This window comes from Peromyscus leucopus, chromosome 6 (assembly GCF_004664715.2).
Source record: "Peromyscus leucopus breed LL Stock chromosome 6, UCI_PerLeu_2.1, whole genome shotgun sequence".
NCBI lineage: Eukaryota > Metazoa > Chordata > Mammalia > Rodentia > Cricetidae > Peromyscus > Peromyscus leucopus.
In genome coordinates, this window is record NC_051068.1 from 74,735,158 (window position 1) to 74,756,721 (window position 21,564).

Below are 21,564 nucleotides of genomic sequence, written 5' to 3' on the forward strand. Positions count from 1 at the left end.
GCTAACCCTTAGTAGACAAACTCACTTCCGCTGGTCCCAACAAGGGAAAGCTGCATTTGTGCTCACCTTTGGTTATTGTGTGGCCATCGCCACTCTCTCCCATGCTGAAGCGCCTTTGGTGAAATACTTGTATTCATAAAACAAATTTTGCTTTCTCTGTTGAAGCCAGAGCTCCAGAAGGTAAGTGGCGTGGTTGGCTCAGTATCTCTAGGGCACTGCAGTTCTGTCACATAGCAGATGTTCACTCAACAGCTGCCAATGGACTCAAGCAGCTGCAATGTAACAAAGGCTGTGAGCAATGACACATTTTCATTAAACATGCAATTCCATGGGCCAGGGAACAGTTCAGTGATAACAGTACCCTTGTACTACTTCACTGTACACACACACACACACACACACACACACACACACACACACACACACTGAGCACCCTGATCTACGAGCTAAAATCCTTTGTTGGGTTTGATTAGAACTTGGCCCAGCCTATCTTCTGTTGAAATTATCTAGTTTTCTCTAGTAACTAGTACTTATTATCTCAAAGCCTTAAGGAAGGGTAGTCACATTTTAGGAAGCAGAAGCTTTTTAGTTGCTATCTTTCATGTTTGGAACACATCTCATTGCTGAATTGGTCCCAATGGGACACAGCTTGGCTCTCCTTATCTTCAAATTTTCTTTCCTTTTAAATTTCAGTTATAGGGCAGGTGAGATGGCTCAGTGGGTAAAGGTGCCTGCTGCCAAGACTGATGACCTGAGGTTTGTTTTTAATGTTTAAAAAGTGTGTGTGTGTGTGTGTGTTTTGACTGCCATGTATGTCTGTTTACACTTGTGTACCTGTGGAGAAGAGAGCACTGGATTCCTTGGAACTGGTGTTGTAGACAATGTGAACTGCCCTGTGGGTACTGGGAGTTCAGCTCAGGTTCTTTGGAAGAATTGTCTTACTGGCTCTGAGCCATCTCAACAGCAACCCCCAATAACCTGAGTTTAACCTCCAGAACCCACAGGGAGGAGAGAGCCAGCCCCTGCAAGTTGTCCCCTGACCTCCATAGGTGCCCAATGGACTCTCCCCATGACAACTTCAACTCAGTTCTAGTGCCAGTCATTTAGAGTGGCTTCCCTCTTTCTCCTCTCCCTTCCCACACCTATGCCAAGCAGGCCTAGGACCTTAGCGGGCCCTGTTAATGGACCTGCCCAGTATGAAGCAAGCCAGTCCTTGTTTGAGGGCATGGATTTTATTTTTGGCTCCTGTATACAGCTTCTGGCAAGCAGGTTAGAGTTTGAAACACTCTGTCATTAGTCACCTTCAATTTTCCTAGCCCAGATCCATTGCATAGAAAATAAGCTGACACCCAAAGTTGAATAACTTGCCTACATACTTAATAAACTCAGCCAGGGTTCTTGGCTTACAACTAGCTAGGCTCCACTCTTCTCCCCACCCGAGCCTCAAAGTACATTGGACACTACAGTACCTCCCCCCCCCCCCCACACACACACTGTATGACTTAGCTCTTTTTTGTTTTCCATAGGTTTTTCTTATAGTGGCTTTGATAAGGTTCTGATGACAGGAAACTCAGAGACAAGAGAAGTGGACTGTGGTAACCCTTTAATGGGGAAGCCTGGTTTGGTACCAAGAGTCTGGACCCAAGGGCTAGGGTGTTTCTTCCATAAATATCTGGACTAAAAGGATGCCTCACAGACCCAGTCAGGAAGCAGCTGACGCCGTGGTGGACCAGGTGAAGATGTGCCCATAAGTCGATGCTGGACAAGACAGCATGTGATGAACAGTGGGAGCTACAGGCAAAGACAGATGCACAGGGTGGGAGATCCCTCAGGTAGGGAAATCAAGGAAAGCTCTGTGAAGGGCAATTTAAAGAAAGAACAAAATCAAACAACCATTTTAAGATTCTAGAGACTGACTACAGATATAAAACACCAGTAACTATTTGTTTAGGGAAAACTATGAGCCTCGGGATGGAACAATGAGGCCATGACAGCTGAGCCCACGGGAGTTCCCCTCCCCCCCCCCAGCAGCAGTTCTACTAGGGTGAGGCAGCTGTGGGGGAGGGCGGGATCTAAGTACAGCCTAGAAATGCTCTGCACCCAGGCATTGCTCCTTAGAAACAAGCTCAGGAGAGCACTTGTGTAGCGTGTGCAAGGCCCTGGGTCTGATCCCAGGTGTGGAGTGCGGGCTGGGTGGGTATGGGGAGGGGAGGAGAGAGGAGGGGGAAGAAGGAAGAGAAGAAAATCCAATGTCAATAGCAAATGAACAGGAAAAGCCGATACAGGTAACCTGAAGTCTTGGTTCCGGCTGGGCAAGCAGTGGATTGGCTGACAGACGGCACACCAGTGAGCTCTGTGGAGTGAGGCTGCTGTGGTGCACCTGGTCACACGGCCCTGGTGGTTTGGAAGGCTGTATGTACTGAGGGAGGACCAAGGTGGAGCAACGGTTCAGGAGAGAGCAGGGGAAGCCCTGGCTACACTCCCACCTATGTGAGAAGCCCTGGCTACCGGCAGAAACAGGAGGCCGGCTAGGCTAGAGTGAGGCTGACCACGTATGGCCGCACTGTGTGTGTGTTAGAGAGCGGCCTCTGGCAAACACTGGCTAACCACTGAGCAACCTGACACAGGCCTGACTCCCAAGAATCCCAGCTCACCAGAGATCCAGGAAAAGTGAGCAGACATTGTTGCTGAACACTATGGGGGCGAGACAGAACTCATTCAGCAAGTCATTAGACAAAAAGCAAGAGCAGACAAAACAAACAAAAAAATAAAAACAATTTCCTTGGTGGGGGAGATCTGACAATATCAGAATCCAGTTGTTCCAATAACAATTTAACCAGTTTTTTTGTTTTATTAAAAATTATAAAACACAAAAGGATACATGAAGAACCTGTTTTCAGAAAAAAAGACTTAGTGACTTAAAGCTGTCCCTGTCCCTGCCTTGTATCCCATGAGATGCCGGTTACAGTCAGTCCACTTTCAAACGCATGGAACAGTGCCTGCTAACAGAAGGGTGCGAACTCCACTGAAGAGGTGCAAATCTCACTGCTGGCTGAAGACCACGTCCAGCCACCCACCAACACCCCCGCAGTGCAGCCCTAGACTAGAGAGGACGTGTCAGCGGGACAAGATCAGCCTAGAAATCAAACCTTACAGCAGCCATCAACTGCCATTTCACAAAGGTGCCAGAGCAACCCCACAGGAAAAGGCTGCTCTTCAACCGACAGTACCAGGACACTGGGTGTCCACATAAGAAAAATGCCAGCAGGTCTTTACCATACATGCAAAGATGAACCCAGAATGGGTAACAGGCCTCAATGTGATAATAGATGAAAACTCTTGGTGACACTGAATTAGACAAGAGAGCACAATCCATCAGAGACCACACTGATACTGTGCTTCATCAACACTAAAGTTTTCTGCACTTCAAGGAGACCATGAAACAGAGGGCACATCAACATCGTAAGAACAGCAAATAGAGTGCATTTAGAACTCACAACTCAGCAGGAGCTGAAAATGGGCAGAGTACATGCAAAGCTCAACTGAAGAAAGGCACAACTGTCAGTGATTAATTAGTAAGCGTAATTAAACCACAGTGGTGCTGGCGAGAAGGCTCAACTGGCCAAGGCACTTCCCACTAACCCCACAACCCGGGTTCCATCTTGGAAAGCCTAGTGGTGGAAGGAAAGAAACCACCCCCAGTGTCCTCTGACCTCCCCATGTCACTACCGCATGTGCATGTCCAAATGCACAATCTAAACTTGAAGAGAGGTTTACAATGGTCTCAGCTTCCCAGCAGAAGGAAGTGTGGGGGGGGAACAACCAGTACTTCCACCTTCACACAGTGCTCGTAAGAGGAAAGCAGTCACCTCAAGACTGTGGCAATGGTAGAAAAACAAGCTCTGCATAACCAGACCGCAACTCAGCAGTTTTCTCTCTAGATCTATACATACCCATGAGAAATGAAAACATGCCCACCCAAAAGTTTGTATGTAAAGGTTCCGTGTCCAAAATTGTTGCTTTAGCAACTTCAGGCTGTTCTGGGCAATAACATGCACTAGGGACATGAAGGTTGAAATACAGCTCTAGAGGTTTTCTTCAAATCAGTGTATAAAAATTATTCTCTCAGCTAGCTGTTTGTCTCGTTGTAGGATTAAGAAATGTGAAAATGGGCGGAGCCAAAATAAATGCTTTAAACATTGGAAACAGGACTCCCAGTTCTTGTAAATTAAGCCAAAGTTGCTCTTCTGCACACAGGAAGAAACTGAACTGTTTGTCACCATTGAAAAAAGAAAAAAGAGAGAGAGAGAGAAAGAAAAAGACTTTTCACTTAAAGAACATCTTTATTTGATCTCCAATATACAATATTACCTTTGATTTATATATATAAAAAAATCACATTATGGAGGACATGACTGGAAACGAGTTCAGGAGCAGCCAGTGGGTAACAACACAGGTTATACTTACCCACTTATTAGTTTAGGGAAAAATCATCAGTGAATTTGAGGCCAGTGAGGGTAAAGAATGGCATTTCAACTTCCAAACCAACCATTATACTTAGGGATACTGTAGTTAGTTAACCCAGCAAAAATGAACTTATAAGTTTCTGTCAATAAAGAGCTCCGCTTTTCATGGTCTTCTAGTGTGCAATATGCAGAATTCTGTAGCTACAAGTTATTGCAAGGTGCCTGCCTCACGTGTCCCTCTGCATGTGTGCTCTGATGTGCTTGGAGTACCAAAGCTTACATGCACACAAAGCGGAAGTGACCTCTGAGTAGACAGGGCCTAGAAAGGCAGTTCATTCATGCCGAGACAAGAGCTCTCTCTGTCCCTTCATTCTGAATACAGGTTTCATTTCCAAAAATAGTGAAGCGCTTGAAAAACAACATGGAAAGTGTACTGCCTGTCAGGACTGTCACACTGCAGCGTATGTGCTAGCAAGACACTTCGTGGCTTTAAGTTTCGTGAGTCCTCCAGTGGCTGACTCATCTGTTCATCAGTGCCAGTAGAAAGCTGAAGGTGAAGGATGCTTTGATAAGAAAATGATGCGTACTGACATACTTGTGAAGGTATTGTGGAGAGTCACGAAATGAAGGAAGAAGGGGGCATGTCTCTCGGTACCTATCTGCACTCGGACTTAAGCTGTTCTAGGGGTGACAGTGTAAGTACCCTACAGACTAGCAGCAGCTGTGCCAAGGGTGAACTGGGCACACAACACATTTTGTGTTGTCTAGTTTTCAAGACTGTTTTCTGCAGCACCAAGATCCAGAATTCTATTATGTTCTCGTCTGAAAGCTCTAAGAGAAAAGAGAGAATAAATCCCTACATCCCAGGGTCTTGGTCCAAGGGTCAGTCAGCAGGTAAAGTTAGAAAGTAGTATTTTGATGACACCCAGTCTGGAGTTAGGACATTGAATGACAAGAGGAAGACAGTGCTGGAAGCCTAACCCTTCCATCCTGCCGCTTTCATGACAATCACATTATCCTCAAGACCAAAGAGACCCTGAAAAATAGATCTACTTTCAAGATAACAAAATATACAGCTTTAGGTAACACAGATACAATTGTACATACATACATCTTTCTGCTTTAAAGTGGATTATGCAAATAGAAAACCGAGAAAAGATGCAGGTTAAAGGTTAAGAGAATATTACACAAAATAAACCTGGGATGGGATCAGCAGGGGTGACATACAGGCCAAATCCAGACCTCCATCTGGTTTTTCCAATGAAGGTTTATTGCATCACAGCCTACCCATTTATTTGCATACTATCTATAGCTGTAACAGCAGACGTGAGTAATAAGAGAGCCACATGGTGTGCAGACCTTAAAACACTTACCATCTGGCTGTCTACAGGAAAACTCGCTGATACGTAGAGCGAGAAGACCATCTCTGTGAGGATTTGGATGAGCTGAAGAACAGAAGCATGCTTTCCAGGGTCCCTAAACCACGGTGAGTGAATCAAGACAGTCAGATGTGATTCCTTCCATCCTCTGCAGGCAAGCTGTGTGGCCTAAAGCACTCATCAGCTGCCTACAGCGAGCAGACAGGATTCTAGGTCTGTGTCTAACTGTATACATACACAGCTATGCAGAGTAGATGAGGAAGGAGCTGGCCAGCCGATTTCAGGGGGAAGAACCCAGAGAAAAGGAGGAACCTGAAGCTACAACTCTTAGACTCTAGTAACTGTCATTTGAGACATTTTAGTATGTTTCTCTTTATATGTAAGAAATACAGGTGCTATCATTAGTAGGAAGTATACTAGAGAAAAGACAATTTACAACTGCAAGGTATACCCATGAATTAGGGAACAATTTTTTTAAAATATAAAATAACGCACATGTCTACAAAATATTGACTTTAATCATGTAATTAAAGTGATATAACAAAATAAGAATGTTTTTATTTCTAAAGTAAATATTTTAGTCAAAGATGCATCAGAAATCAAATATTCCTTTGACATTTCCAAGAGACTTTAGTTATTAACTACAATTATAGTTGTTAGTATTATTTATATAGTAACAGTGTTTAAAATATATTATAAACCTTTTATCTTTCTCTTTAATTTAAATGAAATATAAAATTAAGAATTTTCTAACACGATTCATTTTGGAAAACATTTAAAATGGTATGAACCACTCTCATACAGAAAATGCCGTTGGAACCACATGACGTGTTCTAAGGCTTGAATGGCGCCAGGCCCAGAGCGTGACGCATGTGCAATCTTCCGTCGCTGTTGTTCACTCACTCACGCATGTGCTCATTCAGACTCCGGCTCACACGGAGACTGCATCATAAGGAGTAGGGCAAGCACAACCTTTAGCAACCAATTCCGAGTTTGACAAAGACCTTGGCCGAAGAGTGGAAAAGAGGAGAAGCTGAGGATCAAGATCTCCAACTGCTTGTTCAAAACCTGCCAAAGAAATCCCTAGTGCCCTAGTGGACATCAGCGTCAGTATTCTGCAGAAATAGTACATTCCTTCAACATTCAGGCTTTCTTTTACACATACACACCAGTTAAAAGATAGGAAGAGGTGGGTATCAGAGGAGCACAAATGCACAGCCCACCCGGAAGAAAGAACTTCCAGCTAGGGACTTGTCTGAACTGAGACCTCTTGGTTGGTGAAGGGCTCATTCTTAGCTTTAAAAACTTCATATTGGCTCATTAATTTTCTAAAAATCTGGTTGGAACCAAAGATGTGATTCTAAAATGAGTAATAAATATGAAAGGTAGAGTGTGTTCAACAATCCCCACTTTTATGTATTATCTATTCTGCACAACTGTGCCCAAAGCACAAGATGAGGCATCAGCTCTTTGAAGAGGCACCAGTTAGTAAGCATTTCTGGGTTCTTTTCCGATTTTATAAATACAATGAGTATGGAGCCTGAGTACTGAGGTCTACAAAATGCCAACCGTATGAAGGATGGAAGAAGACACACACTTAAAAAGTAAGCAAGAAAGTAAGCAAAATATGGGATAATGGTAGATTTTAGGGAAAAAAAAAAAAAACTATTAACAAAATACAACATGACACTGGCAAGTCATTTACACCTGACTTTAATGCCTTTGGTATTCAGAGAAGAAAAAGCATCATTGTAAGCCGGAGTTCTCATCACAGTCAGGGTGTTAAAATGACAGTCTTAAGATCTTCATGTAAACCATGCCCTGCTCACACCCATGCCTTCTCTCTTATGCTCTCAGATCATGTGACTGACAATGCACTGGTGGGGGTGGGGCTGCCACTCTGTCTCCTCTGAGAATTCCTGGGAACCAAGATGGTGCCTTCACTGCACTGGCGTGGACAAAGTGAAAAGATGGCTCATCCCCTGCTTGCTGCTCTGGTCTCGGCCACCTCCAGCTTTTCGCTTTCTCTTGACTTGTGAGTGAGCTTGTGCTGTTTTTAGAAGGCTCATTTTTTTCCCTTCTGAGAACCAAAACCTTCTCTTTCTCTTCTAAAGTAATAGCCATCTACCTTTCTCATTTACATTTAAAAAATTTCAAGTAGTAAAAGATATTACAATTGTGAAATGTGCTAGATAGAACTCGCTCTCTACATGTTGTTTTCTATGAATACTGAACAAGTGTGAGGTGGCAAGCTTATGAAGCACTGGCTGAACTCTGAGGATTAGATGATTTATGGTGTTAAGTTGGTCACCCTTATATGTCTGATTATATTGACTTTTCCCACAATTTAAATCTGCTATATGCTAGTAGAGGGCTAAAAAGAAAAGCTACCAACCAAGGAAATAAGCTTCCAGAATTCCAAAGCAGAGCTCATGAACAAACTGTTACATCAAATATTCAAATTCAGAGTAAATATTATAGTGTTCTTAAGTTTTATTATCATCAATAAATGATGTCTGTACTAATGAAAAGGGAGGAAAAGTGTCTTGTATTGTCATAGAAATTCAAGGGACAAAAATTTATAAGCATTACTATTTACCTTAGAGTTCTTGATAAAATTTTACTTTTTTGCCAAAATATAGAGCAATAACAACAAAAAAGTCAACACAATATCTATAAGTCCCTTAGGTTGATGCCAGTTTTAGTGAGTATGATTAATTATATCACACATTTGCCACTGGAAATTATTTTGAAGCTAGTCTATTCTTTGGATATATAATATTCTTGGAGAAACTTAAAACATAAAATCTTTGTGAGCAGCTCACACGTGTGAGGTAATTAAGTAAGGGGTCCGACCCTTGCTCGAGGGACACTGACATGTTTTGCTTTTGCTTTAGTAAGTGGTGAAAGCAATTCAGCTTGTTCTAGCAAATGCAGAACTGCATAGCAGTATAGTTAATTTTGCCAAGCCCCATGAAATTGTAAGGTGAACAACTCTACTAACTGCGTTATGAGATTAAAGCAGGTATCTTTGCTTGATAGACTTGCTGGTTCAGAAGAATAATTTCCTACCAACAAAATCAAGGATTTCTCTAGAACAGGTTTCAAGGCAACAAACTGGCACTCTCCCCACCTTCTGCATGCTACCAACACTAGCATGAGCTACATGCACACTCCCACACTTGGGCTCATAAGCAGCAGTTATGATAAATACCAGTTTTAGCATACCATATGGAGACAAAAGACTTGAAAAGTATTCTTCATGAGATCATGTCCCCCAGAGAAAAACTAAATCTAAACAGATTTCAGTGAACTAGGTTGGGAATGAAATGGTTACCAGTCTGGTAAAAATCCAATGAGGAGCTTGAAAATTCAGACAGTGATAGGTATCTGTTTCTTCTCCAAGTCTTCTTCCTACCAATGGAGTTACACTGTTCCCTTGTTCTTGTTCACTTCAGTTTGTCCCATTATTAAAGTGGAGGAAGGGGGGTTAAGCAATGTAGAATATTTGATTTGAAAGCTGCTCCACTGAGGGAGGAAACAAACATATAATTGGGTTCCAAAAGCTATCTCCAACTCCTGGAAGGTGTTCTATGGTATTGGCTTGCACTAACCATACAGAATAAGACATTGTTTCTCATGTGGCCATTTCGTCAAGAGTTAAACCATATCAGGCTTCTGTCCTACATGTACCAGAGCATGTTTTGGTCAGGTATAAAATGGAATAATTTCAAAGTTGATGTATCTACAAGTGAAAAGTCTTGCAGGGGAGAGTTTCATCTGGCGTGGTGACGTAGAGGTCCAAGTTTTCAAAAGCCGCCTCTCCAGAAATTTCTGTAGTGGTCCATGTAAACAAAACACAGGTAAGAATGGTCCTTCTGGAACTGTGTTCATCGAACAGCAGGATTACCTGAAAGAGTGGTGTTGGCTAAACGTAACACCGGCAGAGGGTGAGCCTCTGTGTTAAACACCCAGTGGTCTAAAGGTAGAAGGTCATCACCAGAGAACAGCAGGTACAAGTATCTGGAAACAAAAGGAAGAAGCGACAGTCAGTCAGAAGTCAAACAAGTGGGCTCATTGGGGACTGCAGCGAGAGCCAGCACCTGACTCTGAGCAGTTCTGATGAAGACGCACAGTTAGACTGATGAGATAAAAGTTTCTAAAACATTTCACACACTTGTCCAAAGCCTATGAAATAAAGCTATAAGGACAGCATAAGATAAACCACTTCATAATTTTCAGACATTCTTTCAAGAAGCACACATAATATCAATTCTACGTTTTGGTGATTCAGAGAATCATAGGAGACTTAAAGGTTCACATTTATTAGCAAATACTGAGGAAAACTAGTAGTTGTAACCTTACAGCTCTTGGTATGAGAAACTATTAAATAAGTCTCTGAAGCACTGTGTATTTATAAAGAGTCAGAAGGTGATTAGTTGCCAAAGGTCTCTCTGTGAGCTCCATGCCACCGGAGTCACTTGGATACCAAACAGGAATAAATAACCACAATCATTCTGTTTTTTATTTTTGGTTTTACGAGACAGGGTTTCTCTGTGTAGCCCTGGTTTCCTGAAACTAACTCTATATACAGAGCAGGCTGGCCTCGAACTCACAGAGATCCGTCTGTCACTGCCTCCCAAGTGCTGTGATTAAAGGTGAGTGCCACCACCACCTGGTGTATCACAATGATTCTTACCTTTAATATAGTCAGGAAAATTCCAATCTGAATTCTATTAAAGATCATCAAAGTGTACATAAAAATCTATAGAGTGAGGGGTTGGGGGTATATCTCAGTTATACAGCACCTGCCTAGCATGAGCAAAGCCTTGGGTTCCATTTCTAGCACCACAAACAACACAGACAGACAGATGGACACACACATACCACACAGTAAGGAAACCTGAGACCTGCCTCTTGATGTTAGTAACTAGCACCACTTTACAAAACCCCAGCGAAGATTTTTTTTAAGTACATTACTATCTCTTCTGGTTACTGTTACAGTTCTGGATGAGAGGAAAACCAGTGCAGGTAAAAGGGGATGACGTACTGCCCTTTGCACTGAGAAGCTGGGACACAGAGGAACAGGACTTTCTCTCTCACTCTGTCCTACGTCTCTAGACCCACTGGACTGACTTCCTCACCAGGCTGCCAACAGAGAAGCCATAGCATACCTGGTTGACACAGCAGGGGACTCTGTTCGGTCTGCTTTCCATATGGAGACTGCAGTCCCAGTGTGTGCTACCATGACCCTGGTGCAGCAAGCATTACAAGTGAAAGCAAAGGGAGAGTTGGACTAGACATGCAAGAAGGTGGTCATCTGGAGATGGAGGCAAAGGTAGAGCACCGTTTCATGTGCTTGTTGTCTTGACATCTTTGATGAGACACCTATTTAAAAATTTCACCCAGTTTTTAACTGGGATGGCTCTTCTCTTGCTAAGTTCCCAGACTTTCTCATATGTTACAGACAGCAGTCCATGATCAATCACATGCTTTTTAAAGATTATTATCCTTGTATGTGCCTTTTCTTTACCCTCACCCTCCTTTTTCTGAGACAGGGTCTCTCTAATACCTCTGCCTGGCTCTGTCTCCCAAGTGTCGAGATTAAAGGCACCACTATACTCAGCTTTTTCTTTACTCTCTTAACAGTGGCTTTCCAAGAATAACTAACTGCTTTCCATTTTGAGACTGGTTTAATGGATTTTGCTTCTGCTGTCTTATCGAAGGAATCTCTGCCTAACTTCAGGTTACAAATATTTTTTTCCTCAGTGTTTTCTTTTTAAAGTGCATTTTTAAGACTTTAAATTTAGGTCTTGACCCATATAAATTCATTTATGTATATGAATTAAGAAATTCAAATGTTTCAGCATAATCTATAATCAATACCACCCTTTATCATTGTGAAAATCAGGTCTCCATCTAAGCACAGTGCCTTCCATGAGGCACTCTCTATTCTGCACATCAATGAATCTATAGAATACACTGATATCCACCATTTTGAACACTGCAGCTTCAATGTCTTCAAGTAAGTTATGAAGGCTTCTATGTTGCCTGTGGTTGCCACCTGGACCTTTTCGCTTGGGGACTCCGGAAAACGGACTCAGAAAGTTCCTAGAGCTGGGGTGGTAAATGCAGCTTCCAGTGGTACCATCAGCATGAGGCTAGGCTCTCAGGGAACTGATAGGAGTGGAGCCAGACTCCAGAGCCAGGAGGTGGTAGCCTAGCAGTTTAAGGTTCGGCTCACACAGTCAGAGAAGACCACAGATGCACAAAAAGTCAGGTACAGACTGAGGAAACCTCTAAACAGATATAATATTTTAAATATGCTTAGGTGTTAAAGAAAAAGAAGATAAAGTCATTAAAAAGAGAGTAAAGTAATATAAAAGGAATGACACACAAAGATGAGAAGTACACAGGGTGTCTGGATCCTGTATGGTGCTTTGTTAACTGAATTTTTTAAATGCTGATGAACAAAAAACAATAGCTTCTGAGAGACACTGGATTATGGAAAATGCTAAATTAAACCAACCTATGTATTTTAAGAATGTCTTAACTTCAAAATGGAAGTCAGAAAATATGTTGCATTAGGGAAGTGGTTTTGCTTTTGCTTTCATAAGAAACAAAAAGCTATGGATTTCTTCAAAATCAATAAAGAGCAGATATGATTGGGGGAGACCTGAAAATCTTGGCTACAGACTTGAAGAAGAAAAACTGCAAGACATGTGACGTATAAGCTGATCCCTCTGCATGGGAACAGCTCTGAGACTGGATGAGATACGATAAATCTTGTTGGCTACAGAATCCTCAGGACTTTCATATGGCATGGATAGAGATTTATGTTACAGTTTGGTTATGTAGTCCAAATGGACTTATAAAGTTGACAGATGCTTTTTACCTGCTCAACCATAAAACAGAAAATCATCTTTAGCTGACTTGTACACACTGCACATTCCATACTTGTGTTAATGCAGATATATGTTACCTTTAAAAATTTGTGTTTTCAGGGGAAAAAAAAGGACCAGACAATAAAAACAAGTAACCCAGGTGATCCAGCCTCTCAAAATGCCTCTGTTGAAGTTTCCTCAAAATTCTGCATCCAGAACAACTTCAAAGCTGCTAGCTGAGATAGCCCAGCCTCACTGACTACTCCAGCCAGGAATTTAGATAAGCTCTACACTTCCCCATCATACAGAGACCAAACAAAAAAGAATACAGCTAGCTCTCCCAGGACTCGACCATTATCTCTTTTTTCTCAGGGTCCCTAAAGATGTTATCATCCCCAAACAACAGGAAGCAGTCTAGAGAACAGGATGTTCACATTCCCAAGAGGTGGGGTGGGTGGTATTCGGTTATTCGGTGGGTTACAGATGTTTATTCATCACTTAGAGTTTGTTGTAAATTGTTACTGGTCATGGTAAGGGGAGAAATTAAGCAAGGTAGAATGGATTCAAGGATCTCTGTTTCAAAAGAAAAAAGGGGAATTATATTATATTGATACAAATTTAAGGTTATTTTTGTTAGAACATACTCTATACATGGTTCTACTCTTATTTAAGATATTTTTGTATATTAATACAATTTAAGGTTATTTTAGTTATATATGTGTGTGTGTGTGTATATATATATATATATGCATATGTATGTATGTGTCTACTCTTGTTTAAGGTACTGTACCTATCAGCACATTTAAAAATTTAATGTATAGTTCTAGTCCTTAAAAGCTATTACTATAAACCATTTAGGATAATTAAGAAATGCAGGTTAGTAGTTAGTCATCTATAACAATCAAACTGGTAGTCATGTTAGGTATGTTTTCAAGATTACACAGAGATATATTTGAGATAAATAGGTGGTCTTCAAACACTTCAGGGACCTACAGAATATGGCATTTAAAATGTTTTAATAACATAAGGCTTTTGATGATAGTGAGACACATCTGTTCCTGGCAGCACCAATTTACTTCAAAAAAGGATGACAGGCATTGAAGAATCTCCATATGTAGTTTGCTTTCAATATGGCAAAACTAGCCACTGGACAACAAACTGTCCTTGTCTTGACTGCTGACAGTATGCTGTTCAATTTTGATAAACAGGGCACAAAAGAAGGCAACTGCTGAACTTTTCCCAGACAAGGTAGGCCAGTCCTTCAAAATTCCTGCTTTACAGAAAAGTCTGTCAGATATTCTAGACCTGTAGGCTGAAGACAGATGACCCAACATTGCAGAGGAACCTTGGGTGACCATCCAGGTAGCCAGCTGTTTCTAACATTTCTATAATTTTGGAAGTTGTTTGCTCTGTACTTCCTGTTTACTCAGGTAATACTTTATCCTTCTTGGGTCTTTGATAGGGTTGAAGACTAGATAGTTACAGTTACAGTTTTCCTTGTTGCTAAATTCTGTTTCTATCATTTCTATAATTTTGGAAGTTATTTGCTCTGTACTTCCTGTTTACTCAGGTAATACTTTATCCTTCTTGGGTCTTTGATAGGGTTGAAGACTAGATAGTTACAGTTACAGTTTTCCTTGTTGCTAAATTCAGAAATGAAACATAAAAAGAGATATAAAATTTATAAGGCTGAGAGTTGTTTATCTAAGAAGATGTTTTAAGGTGTAAAAAAAGGTAGTTTTAGATGGTAATACAAGTTATGATAGAAAGTGGTTTAGGTATAAAATTTTGGATCCATTAAGATATGATACAAAGTATTTTCTCTGAATTTGCTAAACACAAAAAGGAGGAAATGTTGTGGAATATTTGTTTAACTGTAAAGATGTGTCTCTGCCTAAGACACCTTCTGATTGGTTTAATAAAGATAAACATGACCAATAGCTAGGCAGGCGAGAATAGGTGGGACTTCTGGGCAGAGAGAAAGAAACTGGGAGGAGGAATTTAGGTGGATGAATTCACCAGCAAACTCAGAGCAAGCTGGATGTGCCATACCAAGAAGAGGTAACAGCCACATGGTAGAACGTAGATTAATAGAAACAGGTTAAAGAGCTAGCTGGGGAAAAGCCTAAGCTAAGGCCAAGCTTTCATAACTAGTAATAAGTCTCCAAGTCGTTATTTTTGTGCTGGTGGTCCCAACAAAACGTACTGTTAAACTTTATTCTTTTTCAAACTTGTCTTGGTTATTCCAGATCCTTTGTAATCAGAAACAGTAAGTCAATTTCTACAGAAAAAGAAAAAAAAGACTACTAAAATTTTGAGTAGAGTTTCATATAATCAACACATTAAATTTGGGGAGAATTAATATGTTTCCAGAAACTTAAACATTTATTTAGGCCTTGAACATTTATTTCAGCAATGACTTTAATTTTCAGTGTGTAGCTCTTTAATATTTTACCAAGATTTGCATATTAATATTCTACATCTTCATGCTATTTATATGTGATATTAATTTTTAACTTCTTATGGCTCACTACTAATATATACAATTAATTTGTGCATATTGAGCCTGTATCTGTAGCCCTGCTAAATTCATTCATTAGTTTATTTATTCTTTGGTAAGATATGTAGGAATTTTTATATGGATTATCACATTCTCTCTTTAAAATAGTCTTACTTCTTCCTTTCTAGTCTGGATGTCTTTTTTTGTTTGTTTGTTTCTTTTTCTTGCCTGATAGCATTGGCTAGAATCTCCAATACATTGCTAAACAGAAAAGGAAAAGCGCAGATGTTTTTGTTTTGTTATTGACCTTGGGAGAACCAAATGCTTTTTTCAGTATGATGGTAACTGTTCTTTTCATATGTGCTCTTTATCAAGCTGAGGAAGTTTTCTTCTATTCCTAGGTACTTTCTCAAGCTGGCCTATGGTGATATTTTATTTGTACTGAAATGTAATTTTAATTTTATATTAATAAATAAAGTTGCCCTGGGGTCAGAGCTATTAGAGCCATAGCAAGAGCGTGATGGTTAGAAGAGCTAGGTAGATTTCTGTGTGTTCAGGGATACAGCCAGTATTGGAGACATATGCCTTTAAGACCTGGAGGGCGGTACTTACAGGCAGTGATGAGGCAGTCATGTGGTTGGGTTTAGAACCAATGAGAAGGCAGAACAGAAAGACTATTTAAACACAGACAAACAGGAAGTAGCTCTCTCTCGGGGAAGTTAGGAGCACTGCAGGAGGTAAGATTTTATCTCTGAGCTCTGACCTCTCGGCTTTCTCTCTTTTACATTGGCTCTGTGTTTTTTATTTTAAAAAGACGATTGGATACATCTATACTGGCCCTCATTTGAGACACCTTATTTCTTCTATTTTATGCTACCTGTTAACATCTTATATACCAGTTAGCAATATTTCAGTTTCTTTCTTTCACTACCCTAGCACATTTAAAACCACTTCAAATTTTATTTAATAATAGTAAACAATTTGATGACTGATTGATAACAGCATATAACATAAAATTAATTTATGGGCAAATTTTTAAGTTAAAAAAGATAAGTGCAAACACATTACTGTAATCAAGTGGTGAACAATCATTTTTCCTTTATTCATTTCAAAATCATCTAACAGCCCATCAGAAGTAAAGGGATAAACAAAATGTTCATACCCCAGCAGAATACTAAATAGCACCACCATAAAGAAATGAATTGCTGGTAACTGTAACATGAACCATTCTGATAAAATGCCAAATAAAAAATACTCCCAAACCATATGATTCAAACTAATTTGTTTCTAAAAAGGGTGATGTACAGAGACAGAAAGCAGAGCAGTTTGGGTGTGGATAGAAGTGACTGCAAAACCAAGGTGGAGATGTACTCTCCACTCAGGTGTCACATGCCCACGGGGCTGGTTTGGGAAATGCAGTGTCAGGAGCTTCCCTGGTGTGTGAACATTACAGAGTACAGATACAAACTAAGATGGCTAAAAGGATAAACTAAGGCAGTCAGTAGATGATAGAATTTCATGGGACCTATGTGCAATATGTGGTCCATCACTGACCAAAACATCATTACACAGAACACAACTACATTAAACAGGGTAGGAATTATCCAGTCTAATGAATCTGATAAAACACCAATGAACCACTCACTTAAAATACTTCAATAAAGACTGACAAAAATGGAAAGGCGAAAATTTTGTTGTTGCCACCTAGTACAATTTGTGTTATAGCTCCCTCTACTGTAGCAAAAGAGACTGCTAGGTATTTTGAAGTGAGTAATTTTGAAAGTGACAATATCTAACACTTGGACTGCACTGTGGCATGCGTTAGAAGGATTAAAGACTGCAAACCACGCTTCCAGTACTCCAGAGACTCCAAGAGACTAACCTACATGGATACAGCAGTTAAGCAATGGTTTTGCCACCTGACATCATGGTGTGGCAGCTGCTCTGTCAGCAGCCAGTTTCTTGCTTCTTAATTGCTTGCACCAATGTGTTACAGAGCATGGGCGTCAGTGGTTCTCAAAGTGATCCCTACAGACCAGTAGCTGTGAGACTGCCTGTGAACTTGCTGGCAGTACATGCTCTTAAGCTCCACTCTAGACCTATTAGTAAGAAGCCCTGGTGATGAATCATTTGAGGCAACTTGGATTCATGCTCCAGTTTGAGAGGCACTTCTGCAAGTCTCCTACATGTGCAACTTCTAACAAGAGGTCTATTATTTCACTGTTCCTTCTTCAGCTCATCTGAACCTTTATCTCTACTGAAAACAGCCCCACAGCTCTGAATCTCTGGTTTTCACAGTGGGCTCCACTTTTGTCAGTTCCTATACTGATTATCAGTCACTGCTAGTACTGGTTCCGAATCCATCCTAAGCCACAGACAGGAAAGGACATGGCTATTGTCTTCTCTCTCTCTCTCTCTCTCTCTCTCTCTCTCTCTCTCTCTCTCTGTCTCTGTCTCTGTCTCTGTCTCTCTGATTTTTCGAGACAGGGCTTCTCAATGTAGTTTTGGTGCCTGTCTTGGATCTCACTCTGTAGACCAGCCTGGCCTTGAACTCACAGAGATCCACCTGGCTCTGCCTCCCGAGTGCTGGGATTGAAGGCGTGTGCCACCACCACTGGCTGGCTATTGTCTTCTTAATGACACTATTTTCTATTTTATAAGACCTTATAAAAATAACTGCTGTTGTTTTCAGCTGTTCCCCTGGGAGTCAGGTGACTCACGTTTTGATCTGGAATCTATTAAATATTAAAACTTATGTGTGCAAGCCTCATTATATGAAGATAAAACAATAAACAAAATATAAAAAAATCTTATCTACTCCAGGGAATTTATATTCTATTTTGATAATGTTTAGAAAATTATGTTAAAAACTGGGTGCAGTGGCATATAAGTGTCTTAAATCCCAGCTCTTGGGAGGAAGAGGCAGAATCTTTTTGAGTTCAAGGCCAGCCTGGTTACAGAGCAAGTTCTAGGACAGCCAAGGGTACACAAAGAAACCCTGCCTTGAAAAACAAACAAATAAAACAAAATAACAAAAAAGAAAACTATGTTATGTTAGAAATCAGGTACTATAGAGAAAAGTAGGATAAAAAAAAGGGGATATGAAACAACTTAAAATTGGGCATAGAACAATCCGATAACGTAAAAGTATATTTGGAAAATATATATCATATTTTCATATCATAAAAAGTAAAATCACACAATTAAATATTATGCAAGTGGGGGCTGGAGAGATGGCTCAGTGGTTAAGACCATTGGCTGCTCTTCTAGAGGACCCAGGTTCAATTCCCAGTACCCAGATGGCAGTTCACAACTGTCTTTAACTCCAGTTCCAAGGGATCCAAAACCTTCACACAGACATACACTCAGGCAAAACTCCAATGCACATAAAATAAAAATTAATAAATCTTTAAAAATATTATGTAAGTGATTAGAGATGCAAACATTTGACTCCTACCTCACATAATGAGCAAAGACTTACTAAACAGACTCAACACTCATTTACTGAGTGCCATATGGTAAATGTTAGAACAGAGGAATTAAGGAGACCCTTGGTTGTGAACCTTAATTCTGCTGGTAGAAGCAGATAAAACACACACATCTGTATTATGAAGGGACACTACAATGGAGACAAAGCAGAGGCAGGGGAGCAAGTGATGGGGAACACAGACCACACCCATGGCATGTCTTCACAAGCAGGCTATCAAAACGGCAACTCTAAGTTAGGGAAGAGTGGAGCGGTTCAGGATGTCAACTACTAGATTCCTCTCCATGGCACTTATACACACTGATCTATGGAAACAACAGCCAACACAGATCAGGCACTTAACAGTAAGCACTTGTTGGATGAAGTGGTTCATAGTCTCTATCTGTTCTATGCTTTGATGATTTAGATGTTAAAAACAGAGTGCAAACTGAATTCAAGAGCCAAGCAGGGGAAACAATGATCCAACAGAGAGTAACAATTTAAAGGGTGGAAATGCTGAAGTTCTCATCCCCAGGATTCCCAATAACTTCCATTTAGCTTTGTAACCTGTACTCTTAACCTATAGAAAAAGTTAAACGACTTATCCTGGTGAATTTATTTAAAACAGATTGACTTTTAGACATTGCAACTTACAGACACAACACAGCAAATTCGTTAATTGTGCTGAGATTCAATGAAAGCCTAACTCACTAAAATATGTGAAGACAGAGGTGTAGACACTAAAGTTGGGTAGAAAATATTCCCAAAGTTTTTAAGAGGAATTGGTTGATGCAAGTAGGTGATACAAAGGCCTGAAACCATCGAGAATTCACAGGGAATACATTTATCAACAGTGTGAGGGTTGCTAGAGAGAGCTGCTTCCAGCACTGTGGAGTCCTTGGTTCTTTCAGCTTAGAGACTTTTTATCGGCTACTACTTTACTAAACTCAGACACAAAAGCCCTTACCCAAAAACATGCAGCTCTTTCTTGTAATTAGAGGAACTGGCAGGGTGATACTATCTACCTATTTTACATAGGAGTATTCTATACATTTAATCTTGAAGAAATCTCTTAAGCTTATGTAAATCAATCTGGGTGAATTACCCTCTTAATCACATAGCACACACATACACACACTCACACACACACAAACATGACAAATTTTACAGAAGAAAAATATTCCTAAGCCAGAGCTGCTAATTAACACTGGAAAGCAAGGCACTGAAAGCTGAGAGGAAGCAGCAGACAGGTTGGTATTCACTAGGACTTTGCCACTGGGCAGTGGGTAAGGACATGGTTATTTGTCTTGACAAGGAATCTCATGTGTCGACATCAAATTTTTTTTTCCCTGTGATCTAATCTAATGAACTTCCCCAAAGGAAGTCTTTCAGTCATCTATGTACTTTTTTGTTTGTTTGTTTGTTTTGTTTTTTTGAGACAAGGTTTCTCCGTGTAGTTTTGGTGCCTGTTCTGGATCTCACTCTGTAGCCCAGGCTGGCCTCTAACTCACAGAGATCTGCCTGGCTCTGCCTCCTGAGTGCTGGAATTAAAGGCCTGCAACCACCACCGCCCATCTATGTACTTTTAACGGTGCCTGTTACCTCAAAGTCCACAGCCTCCGTAGTTGAAGTTCCTCTCATAAGAATCTCCTTCCATTTCAGAGGACAGAGATGAAGTAGGATGGAAAGAAGAGTCTAATATTCACTGGGTGGTGGTGGCACACACCTTTAATCCCAGCACTCTGGAAGCAGAGGCAGGTGGATCTCTGCGAGTTTGAGGCCAGCCTGATCTACAAGGTGAGTTCCAGGACAGCCAGGGCTACACACAGAGAAACCCTGTCTCAAAACAAAACAAAAAAGAGTCTAATATTCCCACATAAACATTCCCACCCCCACTCTCAAATTCCAGTTTTCAAAGCCAGCATTTACCAGTTTATCAGCTTGTTCAAGTTAACTCCCCCATACAAGCACTCAGCTTTCTCTGCTCTGTCTTTTAAACATGTGTTGACAGAAGCTGTTCTTACCCTCTATTACCTCACTAGTTAGTCTTCTACAGTCATTTTAATGGCTCTCAACAAAGTATGAACAAATGAATTTGTGTGTGTGTGTGTGTGTGTGTGTGTGTGTGTAGCATGTAGGAGGTGGGGAGGAAGAGAAGGGGAAGCTCTACCACAACCTGTGTCAAATTCCCCAGCTTTACATGTAAAGCACAGAACCTTCCTATGACATGTTCATTTAGTAGGATGTAGCACTGAATAACTGAAGCTGTCACTCTGTCTTACAGTCCAGTGCTCTTAAGACCACTTGATACAGATGCAAGCCTAACCACATAGGACATGACAACAAGGAAGGCCTAGAGGTGGGAAACTCAGGACCAGGGCAGATGTTGTAAACGATCTCCACAACAACCAGGGTCTGGAACAGGGTCAGTTGTGGTTGTGGAAAGAAGGAGTAAAATGAAGCAGCAAGAAAACAGAAGCACACGGCATACTGATATATTAAAAGGGAAAGCAGGAACAGCACTAATTTAGAGGCTAAAAGACATTGAAAAATATTATGACATATTCATAAAAGAAAAACTTAATATGGATCTGTAGGATAACTTGCTTTGAGATGTGTATACTTTTCAGCTGTAACGTACCAGACATAAATGAACAATATTCATATGAGAGTGAGATATCCAGCTGGGCAGACGTAAGTGAACTTTATTTGTATCAGAGTGCAGCAGGATACTTGTCCAACATTTCCAAGTGATCTGAGTGGTACTGGGCAGTAAACATTTGCTAGGCAAATGATGTATTTATAAGTCACCCATGTGTAAGATACAGGAGACATAAACATGAAATTAAGTTACTGATGAGATGAAGAG

General features: G+C 40.7%; 1 protein-coding gene across 1 annotated transcript in view; it reads right to left on the reverse strand.

Moving 5' to 3' along the window:
• Window positions 1–7,542: 7,542 nt before the first annotated feature.
• Man1a2 (mannosidase alpha class 1A member 2) overlaps window positions 7,543–21,564 on the reverse strand; it is a 128,311-nt gene continuing 114,289 nt past the window's right edge. The window contains exon 13 of the mRNA XM_028877291.2: window positions 7,543–9,868. Within this exon, the coding sequence (XP_028733124.1) occupies window positions 9,736–9,868 (133 nt within the window). The 3' untranslated portion in view covers window positions 7,543–9,735. The remainder of the gene's footprint in view (window positions 9,869–21,564) is intronic.